At 40.7% G+C, this 17,596-nt stretch overlaps 1 protein-coding gene across 2 annotated transcripts in view; it reads left to right on the forward strand.

The window, feature by feature from the left end:
* The window catches only part of TBC1D8 (TBC1 domain family member 8), a 133,529-nt gene that overhangs the window by 39,594 nt on the left and 76,339 nt on the right, over nt 1–17,596 (forward strand). For both annotated transcript variants that reach the window (XM_060117973.1, XM_060117974.1), the window contains exon 2: nt 8,206–8,316. In XM_060117973.1, the coding sequence (XP_059973956.1) occupies nt 8,206–8,316 (111 nt within the window). The remainder of the gene's footprint in view (nt 1–8,205; nt 8,317–17,596) is intronic.

Below are 17,596 nucleotides of genomic sequence, written 5' to 3' on the forward strand. Positions count from 1 at the left end.
CGGGCCCAGCCGCTCCGCGGCATGTGGGATCTTCCCAGACCGGGGCACGAGCCCGTTTCCCCTGCATCGGCAGGCGGACTCTCAACCACTGCGCCACCAGGGAAGCCCCTAAATGATTTTTTTTTTCAAAATTTGCAGACATTAAGTTTCACTCTTTATGCTGGAAACATCTGTGGATTTTGACAAAGCTATAGTGTCATGTATACACAATCACAATATTATACAGAGCAGTTTCATCACCCTAAAATTCCCCTGTTTGCCTAATTCAGCTTCTTCTTGGCAATCACTGATTTTTCTACCCTTGCTGTAGTTTTCCCTTTTCATTTTTCCAGGATAGTTGGAATCATACAGAATGCAGTCTTTTCAGGAAGGCTTCTTTCACTTAGCAATATGCATTTAAGTTCTCTCTCTCTTCCATTTTCATGGCTTGATAGTTTGCTTCTTTTTATCACTGAATAATACTCCATTGAATAATGTACCACAGTTTGATTATCCATTCACCTGTTGAAGGACAGCTTGGTTGCCTCCAGTTTGGGGCAGTTATGAATACAGCTTCTATAAATATTTGTATGCAGGTTTTTGTGTGGACATGAATTTTCAAAAGTTGGATGAATACTTAAGAGTGTGATTGCTGGATGGTGTAAGACTATATGTTTAGCTCAGCAAGAACTACCAAACTGTCTTCCACAGTGGCTGTACCATCAGCATTCCCATCAGCAATGAATGAGCTCCTGTTTCTGGCATCCTTGTCAGCACTTGCTATGTGATTCATTTTGGGTTAATATTTGAAAGGTGGAAGGTCGATGTCTTAGATTAATTGATTTTTTCCATATGGATGTCTGATTGTTCCAGAACCATTTGTTGAAAAGACTGTCCTTCATTGAATACCTTTGCTCCTTTGTCAAAGATCAGTTGACTGTATTTGTAGGATATATTTCTGAGATATGATCTGATTCTCTTCCATTGACCTGTGTATCCTATTGCCAATACCATATTGTCTTGATTACTGTAGCTTTATAGTGAAGTCTTGAAGTTGTATAGCGTGAGTCCTCCAACTTTGTTCTTCTTCAGTATTGTTATTGGTTCTTCTAGGTCTTTGCCTTTTCAAGTAAACTTTATAATCGATTTGTCAATATCTACAAAATAGCTTGCCAGGATTTTTATTGTATTGCACTGAATCTGTAGATCAGGTTGGGATGAACTGACATCTTAACAGTATTGAATCTTTCAATCCATGAATGTGGACTATCTCTCCATTTGTTTAGATCTTCTTTGAATTCTTTCATCGAGTTTTGTAGTTTTCTGTATATAGATCCTGTGCATATTTTGTTAGATTTCTACCTAATAAAAACACCTTTTGCTATTGTCAGTGGTATTTACATTTTTAAAATTCCAGTTGTTCATTGCTGGTATTTAGGAAAGCGCTTGTCATATTAACCTTCCGTCCTGCAGCCTTTCTATATTTGCTTATTCTGTAAGTTTTTGTTTGTCTGTTTATTGATTATTTGGGATTTTTCTATAAAAACAAGCATGTCATCTGTGAACAAAGGTAGTTTCATTTCTTCCTTCCCTATCTGTATACCTTTTATTTACTCTTCTTGTTTTACTACACTAGCTAGACTTTTAGTATGGTGTTGAGTAGGAGTAGTGAGAGGGGACATCCTTGCCTTGTTCCTCATCTTTGCAGGAAAACATCCAGTTTCTCACCATTATGATGTTAGTTGTAGGTGTTTTGTAGATATTCCTTATCACACGAAAGAGGTTCTTGATTCCTAGTTTGCCCAAAGATGGTTGGTTTGATTTTAACCATGAATGGATGTTGGATTTTTGTCAAATCTTTTTCTGCATCGATTGATATGATCATATGATTTTTTCTTCTTTAGTTGGTTGATGTGGTGTATTACACTGATTGATTTGCAAATGTTGAACCAGCCTTGTATACCTGGATTAAGTCCCACTTGTTTATGGCATATAATTCTTTTCATACATTGTTGGATTTGATTTGCTAATATTTTTTTGAGGATTTTTGCATGGGAGATTCTGGTTTGTAGTTTTCCTTTATTGTAAAATCTTTATCTGGTTTTGGTATTAGGATAATGCTGGCCTCAGAGAATGAGGTAGGGAGTGTTCCCTCTGCTTTTGTTTTTTTGAAAGAGATTGTGAAGGATTATTATCCTGTCTTCCTTAACATTTAGTAGATTCACCAGTGAAACCATCTGGACCGGGTATTTACTTTTATTGGGCAGGTTTTAAATTATTGATTCAATTTCTTTAATAAATATAGGCCTATTCAAATGATTTAGTTCCCTTTGTGTGAATTTTGATAATTTGTGTCTTTCAAGGAATTGGTACATTTCATGTAAGTTATCAAATTTGTGAGTATAGAGTTGTTCATGGTATTCCTTTAGTACCTTTTAATATCAAAGGGACCAGTAGTGATAACCTCTTCTTCATTTCTGATATTGGTAATTTGTATTGATATCTTCCCTCCTTTTTCCTTCCTTAGCCTAGCTAGAGGCTTATCACTTTTTTTTTTTTTTTTTTTTTTTTTTTTTTGCGGTATGCAGGCCTCTCCGGACGTGCAGGCTCAGCGGCCATGGCTCACGGGCCCAACCGCTCTGCGGCACGTGGGATCTTCCCATACCGGGGCACGAACCCGTGTCCCCTGCATTGGCAGGTGGACTCTCAACCACTGCGCCACCAGGGAAGCCTGAGGCTTATCACTTTTATTGATCTTTTCAAAGAATCAGATTTTGGCTTTATTGTTTTTTTGCTGTTGTTTTTTTATTTTGAATTTTGTTAATTTTTTTTTTTTTTGCTCAATTTTTATTATTTTCTTCTGCTTTCTTTAGGATCATGTTGCTCTTCTTTCTGTAGTTTCCTAAAGGAGGAACTTAGATTATTGATTTTCAGTTTTTTCTTCATTTCTAGTTTATGCATTTATTGCTATAAATTTCTCTCTAAGCACTGCTTTTGCTACATTGTACATTTTTTTCTAAGTTGTGTTTTCATTTTTATTTAGTTCAAATATTTAAAAACTTAAGACTTCTTTGACCCATGTGTTGTTTGCAAGTGTGTTTAATCTCCATATATTCAGGGATTTTCCAGCTATCTTTCTGTTACTGATTTCTAGTTTAATTCCACTGTAATTTGAGAATGTACTTTATGTGATTTTATATTCTGTTTAAATTTGTTAAGGTATGTTTTATGGCCCAGACTATGTTCTATCTTGGTGAATATTCCATGCAAGCTTGAAGAATGTGTATTCTGTTGTGGTTGAATGGAATGTTCTATCCATGTCATTTAGATCCAGTTGATGGATCCTTACTGAGTTTCTACCTGCTTGATCTATCAATTACTGAAAGGTGGGTATTGAAATCCCCAACTATAGTAGTATGTTAATCTATTTCTCCTTACAGTTCTATCAGTTTTGCTACATGTATTTTGATGCTCTGTTAGATGCACACAAGGATTGCTATGTCTTCTTGCACAATTTACCCCTTTATCATTATGTAATGCCCCCTTTATTTTTCTTGTTCTGAAGTCTACTCTGTCTGAAGATTAATATAGCTACTCCATCTTTCTTTTCATTAATGTTAGCATGGTATATCTTTTTCCATTTCTTTACTGTGCCTCCCCCTCCCCCACCAATCCCTTTTCCTTTAATCTGACTCTAATAAAGTGGGTTTCTTGGGGACAGCATACAACTGAGATTTAAAAAAAATTTTTTTTAATCCACTCGGAAATCTCAGTCTTTTCATAGTGTGTTTAGACCATTCACATTGAAAGTGATTATAATATACAGTTGACCCTTGAACAGTGCAGGGGTTAGGGGTCCCGACCCTCTATGCAGTCAAAAATCTGTGTATAACTTATAGTTAGCGCTCCAAATACCATGATTCCTCCAGCTCTGTGGTTCCTCCGTATCCATGGATTCGACCAACCAGGGATTCAACAACCGTGGATCATGCAGCACTGTAGTATGTACTATTGAAAAATATCCATGTATTATGTGGACCTGTGCAGTTCAAATCTGTGTTGTTCAAGGGTAAACTGTAGTTGGATTAATATCCACCATATTTGTTTTCATTACATTAAAAAAAGTCTCTTTCTGCCTTGTTTGGTTTCAATGGAATATTTTATGATTCCATTTTCTCTCCTCTTAGGCTATCAATTATACTTCTTTAAAAAAATTTTGTAGGAGTTGCCCTAGAGTATGCAATATACATTTCAAACTAAGTCTACCTTCAAATAACACTGTCTTATAACAGAGTGTTTTCAGGTCTTCCCTCTGATCCTTTGACATTGCTGCTGTTCACTTCTTCCATGTGCTGTGATGACCCAGTGCATTTTCACTATTATTACTTTAACAGTTATCTTTTAGATCAATTACAAATAAGAAAAAGAAAATATTTTAGTTTGCTTTTATTTCTTCTCCAGCACTTGCTTTCTTTATGTAGGTCTTAGTTCTGACATATCATTTTTATTTCTCTCTGAAGGACTTCTTTTAACATTTATTACCTGTTAGGTCTACTGGAAATGTATTCTTTCAGTTTTTGTTTGCTTAAAAAATTCTTTATTTCTCCTTTACTTTTGATGAATAGTTTCACTGGATATAGAATTCTAGGCTGGTGTTTTTTTTCTTTCAATGCTTTAAATATTTCATTCTGTACTCTTGCTTGTATGGTTTTTAACAAGAAGTCTGCTGTAATTCTTCATTCCTCTACAGGTAAGCTTTTTTTTCCGTTTTTGATCTTCCCTTTGTCTTTGGTTTCTGCAATTTGAATATGATATGCCTACGTGTGTATTTTTTGGTATTTGATGTTGTCTGAGCTTCCTGTATCTGTGGCTTGGTGTCTGTAATTAATTCTAGGAAATTCTCAGCCATTATAACTTCAAACAGTTTTCTCTTTCTTCTTCTGGTATTCCATTTATGTATATCTTAAACCTTTTAAAGTTGCTCCACAGTTCTTGGATGCTCTTTTTTGTCTTTTCATCTTTTTTTCCTCTTTGTATTTCAGTTTGGGAGATTTCTGTTTACTTATCTTCAAGCTCATCTTGGCTGTGTCCAGTCTACTGATGAGCCCACCAAATGCAGTCTTCATTTCTTTTAGTGTGTTTTGCTTTCTAGCATTTCTTTTTGACTAGTTCTTAGAGTCTCCATTTCTCTGCTACATTACCTATCTATTCTTGCATATTGTCTACCTTTTCATTGGAGCCCTTAACCTATTAATCACAGTTATTTTAAATTCCTTGTGTGATAATTCCAAGATCTGTGCCATGTATGATGCCCATTCTGATGCTTGCTAGCTCTTCAGATCATGTTTTTTCTTGCCTTTCAGTATTCTTTGTTGAAAGCCAGACATGATGTGTTGGGTAGTAAGAACTGAAGAGTGGTTCTTTATTGTGAATTGTATGTTATTCTTACTATGACTTGGGCTGTGTTTAAGGTTTGCTGTAGGTGCCTATAGCTACAGCTGTAGGTGCCTCAGGTTTCAGATTCCTGAGGTGTCCTGGTTTTGATCTCTTTTGTCTTTGGGCTCCTCCTCAGGTGGGGTCTTGCTGTTCTTTCAGATGTCATCTACTGTCACACTAGAGCCTGTTGATATTGTGGTAATGTACAATTTTACCACCTAAAGTCTTTAAGGGGCACGAGCTCGCTGTATCTCCCTTTGTCTGGCAAAGCAATAAAACTATTCTTTTCTACTTCACCCAAAACTCTGTTTCTGAGATTCGATTCAGCACCGGTGCACAGAGGCCAGGTTTTTGGCATCAGTACTAAGTAAAGTAAGTCAGAAAGAGAAAGACAAATACCATATGATGTCACTTACATGTGGAATCTGAATAAACATATCTACGTAACAGAAGCAAACTCATAGACTTAGAGAACAGACTTGTGGTTGCCAAGGGGGAGGCGGGGAGGATTAGGAGGTTGGGATTAGCAGATGCAAACTGGTATACATAGGATGGATAAACAACAAGGTCCTACTGTAGAGCACAGGGAACTCTACTCAATATCCTGTGATAAACCATAATAGAAAAGAATATGAAAAAGAATATATTTATATATATATATATATATATATATATATATATATATATACCGAATCACTTTGCCGTACAGCAGAAATTAACACAACATAATAAATCAACTATACTTCAATAAAATTTTTAAAAAAAAGACTGCTCCTGCTCTGGGTTACTGCCCAGCCTGCCCACTTCCGTCTTTTGTTGCTCAGGGTTTTACCAAATGGAGCTCTGAGTTTTGGTGGGAGTGCCAAGTGTGCATGTGTGGGATGTGTACATGTGAGGGTCTTTAGTCCTTTTCTAGTCTCCATCGGCCTCCTTATTACCCCCCCATATTTGATAGGCAGACGTGTTTCATCAATCTTACACAAGTGCAACCTTAACTCCACACTGCTCCCTTCCCCCCAACCTGTGTGTTTCCTCAGAGCTCCCCTAAGCTGCTGCTTGGATTCTACATTAAAGCAGAGAGCTTTCAGGCCTCTCCGTTATCTGTAAGTCAGCAGCCAACCAGGAAGGAGGCACAAATTGTGGGCAGCGTAAGGAATAGTTCCACACACCCTTTCTCCCTTCTTCCCCTAAAGCCATTAAGTGGGACAGATCGCGGTGAGTGTGGGGGTGGGGTGCGTGGGCAGTTGGAGCCTGGAAAGGATGAGGAGGGCATCTGCCGGCGGGGGGGACAGTGGTAGCAACCAGTTTGTGTCGTATCCAGTGTTTCTCAAGGGCTGCGTCATTCTTTAAGGGTTGTGCCCTGTCCCCTTCCCTCCTGCCTCAAACCCACTGGATAAAGTCGGAAAACGTGAACCCAGACTGATATGGCTAAGTGAACAAGCTGAAAAGTTAATGAGGAACAGAGTTTCAAAGTAATTCTCCACAGAGTGCTTGTTAATGACAAAGAGAAAGGGGATACCGCTCGGGCCGGAAGCTTGGCAGACACTCTTCATCCACCCGTCAAAGGAGTGTTATCAGTAACGGGACAAAACAAAACCGCCTGGCACCTGACAGGATGGGATAAAAGGGATACAACGTCACTTCTGTGACTCATTGCAAAGAGGTATAACCTGAATCTAATTATGCTCTAATTATGATGAAGCATCAGACAAAACCAAACTGTGGGACATTCTGCAGAAACTTGTGGCCCTTCCTCAGGGCCTGTTACGTAAGAATTAGAGGGTCTTAATCCTCTCAACCGTCTTGAGTTCCAGGCAATAGAAGGTTGGGCAGGAGCAGGTGCTGTCCTTTTTTCCCTCTGCCGTCGATTCATGGTGCTTTTCATGACAGCAGGATGGTAAACTTTTGTGTTGTGTGCTTCATGGTCTGTGAAGGACTTCGATACGTTTTCTTTTTTTTTTTTTTTTAATATTTATTTTATTTATTTATTTGGCGGTGCCAGGTCTTTGTTGCAGCCGGCAGGCTCCTTAGTTGCGGCATGCATGTGGGATCTAGTTCCCTGACCAGGGATGGAACCTGGGCCCCCTGCATTGGGAGCGTGGAGTCTTAGCCTGGGACCACCTGGGAAGGCCCTCAGTATGTTTTCTTATTTGCTTCTCAGTTCCCTGCTGGATTATTCTTCCACCTTTGCGAGGATGATATAATAATAATAATAATCAAGGGCAACATTTAGGTAATACTTCTCACGGCCAGGTGATAGTCCTAGCCCTCTGAATGCTGCATACATTAACTGGTTTAATTCTCACAGTTACCTTGTGAGGAAGATACACTGTGGTTAGTCCATTTTACAAACGGGGAAACTGGGGCGCAGAGAAGTTAAACAACTTGCCCAAGGTCACACAGCTGGAAAGTAGTGGAGCCACAATTCAAGTCAGGCCATCAGACTCTGGATCCCTAGCCTTTATTTACTGCAAGCTGTGGCCTCCTGTACCGTGCCGCTGGGGGAATCAAAGACTCAGCTCGCTTGGGTGGCTTGTCAGGGGGCCCCTTGTTCACTTACTCATTGATTCTGCAAATCTGCGCTGAGTGGCCACAAACGCCAGGCTCTGTTCCAGATGCTCTGAAATGCGACAAGGCAGCTAGATCTCTGGGCTTCACAAGCTGGACACCAGGCCTGCTGCCCGGGGTCGAGCCTAGATGCAGCACACGTGCACGGGGAGCGGGTGGCTGCACGTGGGCTGCTGGCCTGTTCCTGTGCTCACACGTGCATTGTCCTCTTGTCTCTTGAAGGTCGCCTGGTGGGTGCCCTGGATGCGGTGCTGGATTCCAACGCCCGGGTCGCTCCGTTTCGAATTCTGCTCCAGGTCCCCGGCTCCCAGGTGTATTCTCCCATAGCATGTGGTGAGTTACTGAGTGGATCGGACGTTTACTGGGCCGTGGCCACGGGTGAGTTTTGTTCCAGGTGGAGCGTTCTCCACCTTGAGGTCTGAGCATGAGTATCTGCATGGTCGTGACGCTAGAAGGTAACTCCTTCTAGAACCTCATCTGCTGCCATGAGCTCTTTGTTCTTCCTTTCTTTTTTGTTTTTTGTTCTCCAACCATTGGAAGCATGTAGAGGCTCTAAGCTTGGGCATCCAGGCTTTCAAGTGGTGTGTTGGTCCAGGGGGGCTGTGAATCCAGCTGTTTTCTTCATCTTGTGTCTGACATAACACACGAGTCCGGGGCATGTGCATATACCGCAACAGGGCAGGGGAGATGTCTGGGGCTGGGTCTGTCTTAGGCCAGCCTTCACCCTTGTTCCATGTGTGCACTGGATCACTGGACGGCTGAGCCCTACAGGAATTTAGAAATCACCTTCGCATCCTCTCCAGCTGAGCTTCAGTTCCTCCTGCATGCACTGTCCAATACTCTGCCTCGTCACTCCAGCTCCTCTGGGGCTGGGAATCGTTGCACCCTGAGAAGCCACTTCTATTAAAAAACAAAACCGGGGCTTCCCTGGTGGCGCAGTGGTTGAGAGTCTGCCTGCCGATGCAGGGGATGCGGGTTCATGCCCCAGTCTGGGAAGATCCCACATTCCGCGGAGCAACTAAGCCCGTGCACTACAATGACTGAGCCTGAGCGCTAGAGCCCTTGAGCCACAGCTACTGAGCCTGCATGACACAACTACTGAAGCCCGTATGCCTGGAGTCCGTGCTCTGCAACAAGAGAAGCCACCGCAGTGAGAAGCCCGCGTGCCGCAATTAGAGAAAGGCTGCACGCAGCAACGAAGACCAGATGCAGCCAAAAATAAATAAATAAAAATATAATAAAATAATGTATATTAAAAAAAACCCAAGATGTGTCTTTTTAATTACACAAGTAATAAATGTTCACCCTTCAGAAGTTAGAAAATAGGTAAGAAAGGAGGAGAAAGAAATCACCTATAACCTTTTATCTGGTGCTAATTACTCTTGTGTCTGCTTATGTGCCTCTCCACAGAGGTTTTTAGTTGTGTTTTTTTCCTCTTAACATTTTACTAATTACCATAAACTTTCATTGTCACCTCACATTCTTGAACAACATTGGATGACTTTTTTTTTTTTCCTGGAAAAAATACAGGAAAGTTTAAAGAAGAAAATTGTCATCCATACCCCCCATTACTAACAACTGTTCACATCTTGACATGTTTTTTCCAGTCTGTTTTTTTTGAACACATCATTCTCTGTTTGCATTAAGTGATGAAATGATGCATGCTCAATATAATCAGTTAATACGGGAAAGTACAGAGAAGAAAATGTATCTTGCCCCACATCCCAGGCACCCAAGGGTACCTCCAGTGACACTGGGGTCACATCATCCAGACAACTTTCTTTTTTTTTTTTCTTTTTTTTTTTTTTGTATTTTTTTGGCCACACTGTGTGGCTTGCGGGTATTAGTTCCCTGACCAGGGATTGCACCTGGGACCACGGCAGTGCAAGCCTTGAGTCCTAACCACTGGACCACCGGGGAATTCCCAACACAACTTTCTAATGCATTTAGACAAGTCCAGGGATAGTTATGAAGAAGGATAGACGTGCTTTATAAAAATGCAGCTTGTCTGACAGTGCTAGTTTATAATAAAAATACTGTTTTTAGTGGATTTCAATAAAAGGAAAGATGCTGAAGTGAAACGAAAGAACTGTTAAACTTCAAATAAACACCGAGCACTTACTTTCTAAAAGGTTCATTTAAGGTCAAGGGGAGAGATGTTTAAAAACATGTCAGAATTGTGGCTTTTGAAGACAGTGTTTCCGTTCTGGCAATGTTCATTGACTCCCCTCCTGAAGGACAGGGATGCCAGCATTCTCATCCCTCCCCTGCTTCCCCAGCCTCTCATTTTTTTTTTCTAACATCTTTATTAGAGTATAATTGCTTTACAATGGTGTGTTAGTTTCTGCTTTATAACAAAGTGAATCAGCTATACATATACATATGTCCTCATAACTCCTCCCTCTTGCATCTCCCTCCCACCCTCCCTATCCCTCCCCTCTAGGTGGACACAAAGCCCCGAGCTGATCTCCCTGTGCTATGCGGCTGCTTCCCACTAGCTGTCTATTTTACATTTGGTAGTGTATATATGTCCATCAGGCTCTCATTTTTAAAAGTCTTACTATTCATTGTATGTGGTAATTTCCATTCTCTTCTGTAACCACGCTTTCCACCACTATTTGGCTCAGTTCTCTATGTAAGTTGATTTAATGCTTCCATCAGGTACAGCTTTCCCAACACAGTCTTTTATTTTGGTTCCTGTCTTAATTGGCTATATTCCTGTTTTCTTCTCCTAATAACGTCTCACATTTGCAAGTGTTTGTGCCTTGCTTTTGGACTCGAATGACACCTTGGCTGGGTATGATGGGCTCTGGCCAGACTCTGGAGCTTGGTGGCCATCACTTCAGGGTCTTTCAGTAGTTAAGTGGCAAAGGGAGAAATCTCAGGCTGGTCTGATTCCTGCCCCCGCCATTGTGGGTGATGTGCTTTTTGTGGGGATAACTGTTTTTTATCACTGAAGTTCAGTAGCATTAGTCCCTTTAGTAACTTGGCTATAATCTGTTACTCCCTTGAGCGTGTACCGTGTTACATTTTTCTGGAACTCCACGTGCTCTTCCAGGACGCAGATTGATTTCTCTTTTTTTTGGCTGCGTTGGGTCTTCATTGCTCTGCGCAGGCTTTCTCTAGTTGCAGCGAGCGGGGGCTTCTCTTCTTTGCGGTGCGTGGGCGTCTCATTGTGGTGGCTTCTCTTGTTGCGGAGCACGGACTCAAGGTGCGCGGGCTTCAGTAGTTGTGGCTCACAGGCTCTAGAGCCTAAGCTCAGTAGTTGTGGCGCACGGGCTTAGTTGCTCCGTGGCATGTGGGATCTTCCTGGGCCAGGGCTCGAACCCGTGTCCCCTGCATTGGCAGGTGGATTCTTAACCATTGGGCCACCAGGGAAGCCCCAGATTGATTTCTTTAATCATTTAAGGAAATGTTCTTGTATCATTCTGTGTACGTATTACATTTTTAAAAATACATTTTATGTTCTATTGATTGGATTCCTCATTTCAAGGACACTTTGTTAGACAGCTGTTGTCTGCTTTTAATTTCTGTTTTTCTCTTCGTAAAAATGCGTAGATCTTTAATAAAAGAATGGACTGTACAAGTGTACATCCCTTTGACAGTATTCCTTTTGCCTTCATATGTGCATTACTGGTTATGCTATAGGATTTCTCTGTTACAGTGCTAAAAGGCAACTGTTTAGGGAAGACGCAGATAAAGGAAGGTATGTAAGGCAGTATTTCTTTTAGGTACAATAAGTGTAGTAGCGTTTCAGGAAGACTGTTTTTCTTGACCTGCCGTTTTCAGCTGCACTTTCCATGCTGGTTGTATAACCCTTTCCTCTAAGTTAATTCCATTTTCAGCAGTATATTCCAGACTCTGCTGCCTTTAACTGATCTACTGATTTTGCTGTCATGTGGTTTTGATCCTCAGTTCATTTTCTTAGGTCTCCAATCTCCTGTTTCATCTCTGTAATTCCACCGTCTCATCTTTGAGCTCTTGTTTTATTGAACTCATGTTTCCGTTACATTGTTTGGGAGCATGAAGCCTCTGTGGCCATTTCTTCCTCTTCATTTTCCTCCAGGACGGCATCTCTGTCTTTTGAGCAAGCACCTCATTCTCTTCTCTTCATCCCTTTGGAGTGTTTTGCTTGGTGGCTGTGCTGTTTCTCCCCATCTTGCTCATGCTTGGACATGGTTCCCCAGACTGTCAGTGTATTATTTGCATTAATATAGTGAGCGTGGCTTTTTTTTTTTTTTTTTTTGCGGTACGCGGGCCTCTCACTGTTGTGGCCTCTCTCGTTGCGGAGCACAGGCTCCAGACGCGCAGGCTCAGCGGCCATGGCTCACGGGCCCAGCCGCTCCGCGGCATGTGGGATCTTCCCGTACCGGGGCACGAACCCGTGTCCCCTGCATCGGCAGGCGGACTCTCAACCACTGCGCCACCAGGGAAGCCCTGTGAGTGTGGCTTTTTGATGCATATTTTGGGGACAGAGCAGGGAGGGCTGGCTTGCTGCTGGCTGGGACGTGGGATGGGAGGGACAGGACCCTGTCTTCTCTCCAGTTTCTCCCCGGATTCCTCTTCTCTCCTCTGCCCCAGGCAAGGGAGGTGGGCTCGCTCTGGATTTGAGGCTTTTGATGAGCATATTTGAATTTTTGTCTCCTCGCTAGATGGGCTTCTGGGGAGTCGGCGGTGGGGAGGAGTTAGTATACAAGGCTGCTCGGGTCCCGAGTCCACATAGCCCAGCAGGTCCACAGTAGCCAGTCCGGGCTCCGGGGCGACACAGTGTCATGTTTGATGGCTACACAGCATTCAGTCTTATGGCTGTAGCCCGATTTACTCATCCCGCCCTTTATTAGATACTTAATGGGCTCTGATTGTTAAGTATTTTATAAGCCTAAACGAACATCCGATACTTAAATATTTTAGGATGCTTGCAATCCCCGAAGTCCACTCATTTGAAATATTTGATGCCTGCCTCATACCCGACTCATGCTTGGTGCCAGGGAGTCCTGGGTGAGTGTGTGAGGGGGCGTCTCCCTCTACCGGACCTTCCAGGGCCGTGGGGAATCAGATAGCCATCTGGAAATGGCGAGTACAGGTGGAACAGGGTTAGGAAAGCGAGAGAGGCCGGGACCCTAGAGGAACGCGTACGAGCACACCTCGTTTTACTGCACTTGATTGTGCTTCGCAGATGTTGCATTTTTTTTTTTTTTTTTACCAGTCCAAGGTTTGTGGCCAACCCTACATTGAGCAAATCGGTGCCATTTTTCCAACGGCATTTGTTCACTTTGTGTCTCTGTGTTACATTTCGATCATTCCCTCAGTGTTTCAAGTTTTTCTTTATTTGTTACAGTGATCCATGATCAGTGATCTTTGATGTGACTGTGATTAAAAAAAGATTACCGACTTGCTGAAGGTTCCGATGATGGTTACCTTTTTTGTAGCAATAAGGTGTTTTTTTAAATTAAGGCATGTACATTGTTTGTTAGTTTATTTTTTCATCTCTTCATGTCTTCTATTACTTAAATAGTTCTTTTTAAATTAATTATCTGTTTTATACATATTAGTATATATATGTCAATCCCATCTCTCAATTCATCCCCCCTTCCCCCACTTGTAGAGAACATGTAGATGTTCTGCCTTGCAAACAGTTTCATCTGTACCATTTTTCTAGTAGAGTCCACATATATGCATTAATACATGATATTTGTTTTTCTATTTCTGACTTACTTCACTCTGTATGACAGTCTCTAGGTCCATCCATGTCTCTACAAATGACCCAGTTTCATTTCTTTTTATGGCTGAGTAATATTCCATTGTATATATGTACCACATCTTCTTTGTCCATTTGTCTGTCGATGGGCATTTAGGTTGCTTCCATGATCTGGCTACTGTAAATAGTGCTGCAGTGAACATTGGGGTGCATGTATCTTTTTGAATTATGGTTTTCTCTGGGTATATGGCTAGTAGTGGGATTGCTGGGTCATACGGTAATTCTGTTTTTAGTTTCTTAAGGAACCTCCATACTGTTCTCCATAGTGGCTATATCACTTTACATTCCCACCAACAGTGCAAGAGGGTTCCCTTTTCTCCACACCCTCTCCAGCATTTGTTGTTGGTAGATTTCCTGATGATGCCCATTCTAACTGGTGTGAGGTGATACCTTATTGTAGTTTTGATTTGCATTTCTCTTATAATTAGTGATGTTGAGCAGCTTTTCATGTCCCTCTTGGTCATCTGTATGTCTTCTTTGGAGAAATGTCTATTTAGGTTTTCTGCTCACTTTTTGATTGGGTTGTTTGTTTTTTTAATATTGAGCTGCATGAGCTGTTTATATATTTTGGAGATTAATCCTTTGTCTGTTAATTCATTTGCAAATATTTTCTCCTATTCTAAGGGTTGTCGTTTCATCTTGTTTATAGTTTCCTGTGCTGTGCAAGTGCTTTTAAGTTTCATTAGGTCCCATTTGTTTATTTTTGTTTCTATTTCCATTACTCTAGGAGGTGGGTCCAAAAAGATCTTGCTGTGATTTATGTCAAGGAGTGTTCTCCCTATATTTTCCTCTAAGAGTTTTATAGTGTCTGGTCTTACATTTAGGTCTTTAATCCACTTTTTTAAAAAAAAATAAACTTATTTATTTATTTTGGCTGCATTGGGTCTTTGCTGCTGCACATGGGCTTTCTCTAGTTGCGGCGAGTGGGGGGCCACTCTTCATTGCATTGCATAGGCTTCTCATTGTGGTGGCTTCTCTTGTTGCGGAGCACGGGCTCTAGGCACGTGGGCTTCAGTAGTTGTGACACGCAGCCTCAGTAGCTGTGGCTCGCGGGCTCTAGAGCGCAGGCTCAGTAGTTGTGGGGCACGGGCTTAGTTGCTCCGCGGCATGTGGGATCTTCCCGGACCAGGGCTCAAACCCATGTTCCCTGCACTGGCAGGCAGATTCTTAACCACTGCACCACCTGGGAAGTCCTTAGATTTTTAGTCCATTTTGAGTTTATTTTTGTGTATGGTGTTAGGGAGTGTTCTAATTTCATTCTTTTACATGTAGCTGTCCAGTTTTCCCAGCACCACTTATTGAAGAGACTGTCTTTTCTCCATTGTATATCCTTGCCTCCTTTGTCATAGATTAGTTGACCATAGGTGCGTGGGTTTATCTCTGGGCTTTCTATCCTCTTCCACTGATCTATATTTCTGTTGTAGTATTATTTCTGTAGTATTATTTCTATTATATTTCTGTTGTAGGCTTTGTAGTATAGTCTGAAGTCAGGGAGTCTGATTCCTCCAGCTCCCTTTCTTTCCCTCAAGATTACTTTGGCTATCTGGGGTCTTTTGTGTCTCCATACAAATTTTAAGATTTTTTGTTCTAGTTCTGTAAAAAATGCAATTGGTAATTTGATAGGGATTGCACTGAATCTGTAGATTGCTTTGGGTAGTATAGTCATTTTCACAGTATTGATTTTTCTAATCCAAGAACATGGTGTATCTCTCCATCTGTTCATGTCATCGTTGAGTTCTTTTATCATTGTCTTATAGTTTTCTGAGTACAGGTCTTTTACCTCCTTAGGTAGGTTTATTCTTTTTGTTTTAGTGGGGAATAGGATTGTTTTCCTTAATTTCTCTTTCTGATCTTCCGTTGTTAGTGTATAGGTATGCAAGAGATTTCTGTGCATTAATTTTGTATCCTGCAACTTTACCAAATTCATTGATTAGCTCTAGTAGTTTTCTGGTGGCATCTTTAGGATTCCCTATGTATAGTATCATGTCATCTGCAAACAGTGACAGTTTTACTTCTTCTTTTCCAATTTTGTATTCCTTTTATTTCTTTTTCTTCTCTGATTGCCATGGCTAGGACTTCCAAAACTATGTTGAATAATAGTGGTGAGAGTGGACATCCCTGTCTTGTTCCTGATCTTAGAGGAAATGCTTTCAGTTTTTCACCATTGATAATAATGTTTGCTGTGGGTTTGTCGTGTATGGCCTTTATTATGTCGAGGTAGGCTCCCTCTGTGCCCACTTTCTGGAGAGTTTTTTTTTTTTTATCATAAATGGGTGTTGAATTTTGTCAAAAGCTTTTTCTGCATCTATTGAGATGATCATATGGTGTTTATCCTTCAGTTGGTTAATATGGTGTATTACATTGATTTGCATATATTAGAATCCTTGCATCCCAGGGATAAATCCCACTTGAACATGGTGTATGATCCTTTTAATGTGTTGTTGGATTCTGTTTGCTAGTATTTTGTTGAAGATTTTTGCATCTATAATCAGTGATATTGGTCTGTAATTTTCTTTTTTTGTAGTATCTTTGTCTGGTTTGGTATCAGGGTGATGGTGGTCTTGTAGAATGAATTTGGGAGTGTCCTTCCCTCTGCTATATTTTGGAAGAGTTTGAGAAGGACAGGTGTTAGCTCTTCTCTAAATGCTTGATAGATTTCACCTGTGAAGCCATCTGGTCCCGGACTTTTGTTTGTTGGAAGAGTTTTAATCACAGTTTCAATTTCATTACTTGTGATTGATCTGTTCATATTTTCTATTTCTTCCTGGTTCAGTCTTGGAAGGTGATACATTTCTAAGAATTTGTCCATTGCTTCCAGGTTTTCCATTTTATTGGCATAGAGTTGCTTGTTGCTTGTAGTAGTCTCTTAGGATGCTTTGTATTTCTGCAGTGTCTGTTGTAACTTCTCCTTTTTCATTTCTAATTTTATTGATTTGAGTCCTCTCCCTCTTTTTGTTGATGAGTCTGGCTAAAGGTTTATCAATTTTGTTTATCTTTTCCAAGAACCAGCTTTTAGTTTTATTGATCTTTACTATTGTTTCTTTGTTTCTATTTCATTGATTTCTGCTCTGATCTTTATGATATCTTCCCTTCTACTAACTTTGGGTTTTGTTTGTTCTTCTTTTTCTAGTTCCTTTAGGTCTAAGGTTAGATTGTTTGAGATTTTTCTTGTTTCTTGAGGTAGGATTGTATTGCTATAAACTTCCTTCTTAGAATTGCTTTTGCTGCATCGCATAGGTTTTGGATCGTAGTATTTTCTTTGTCATTTGTCTCCTGGTATTTTCTGTTTTCCTCTTTGATTTCTTCAGTGATCTCTTGGTTATTTAGTAACATATAGTTTAGCCTCCGTGTGTTTGTGTTTTTATGTTTTTTCCCCTGTAATTGATTTCTAATCTCATAGCGTTGTGGTCGGGAAAGATGCTTGATATGATTTCAATTTTCTTAAATTTACTGAGGCTTGATTTGTGACCCAAGATGTGACCTATCCTGGAGAATGTTCTATGTGCACTTGAGAAGAAATCTGCTGTTTTCGGATGGAATGTCCTGTAAATATCAATTAAATCTATCTGGTCTGTTGTGTCATTTAAAGCTTGTGTTTCCTTATTAATTTTCTGTCTGGTTGATCTGTCCATTGGTGTAAGTGAGGTGTTAAAATCCCTTTCTATTATTATGTTACTGTCGATTTCCTCTTTTATAGCTGTTACCATTTGCCTTATATATTGAGAGGTGTTCCTATGTTGGGTGCATATACATTTATAATTGTTATATCTTCTTCTTGGATTGATCTCTTGATCATTATGTAGTGTCCTTCCTTGTCTCTTGTAACATTCTTTATTTTAAACTCTATTTTATCTG

This window comes from Mesoplodon densirostris, chromosome 14 (genome assembly GCF_025265405.1).
Source record: "Mesoplodon densirostris isolate mMesDen1 chromosome 14, mMesDen1 primary haplotype, whole genome shotgun sequence".
Lineage (NCBI taxonomy): Eukaryota > Metazoa > Chordata > Mammalia > Artiodactyla > Ziphiidae > Mesoplodon > Mesoplodon densirostris.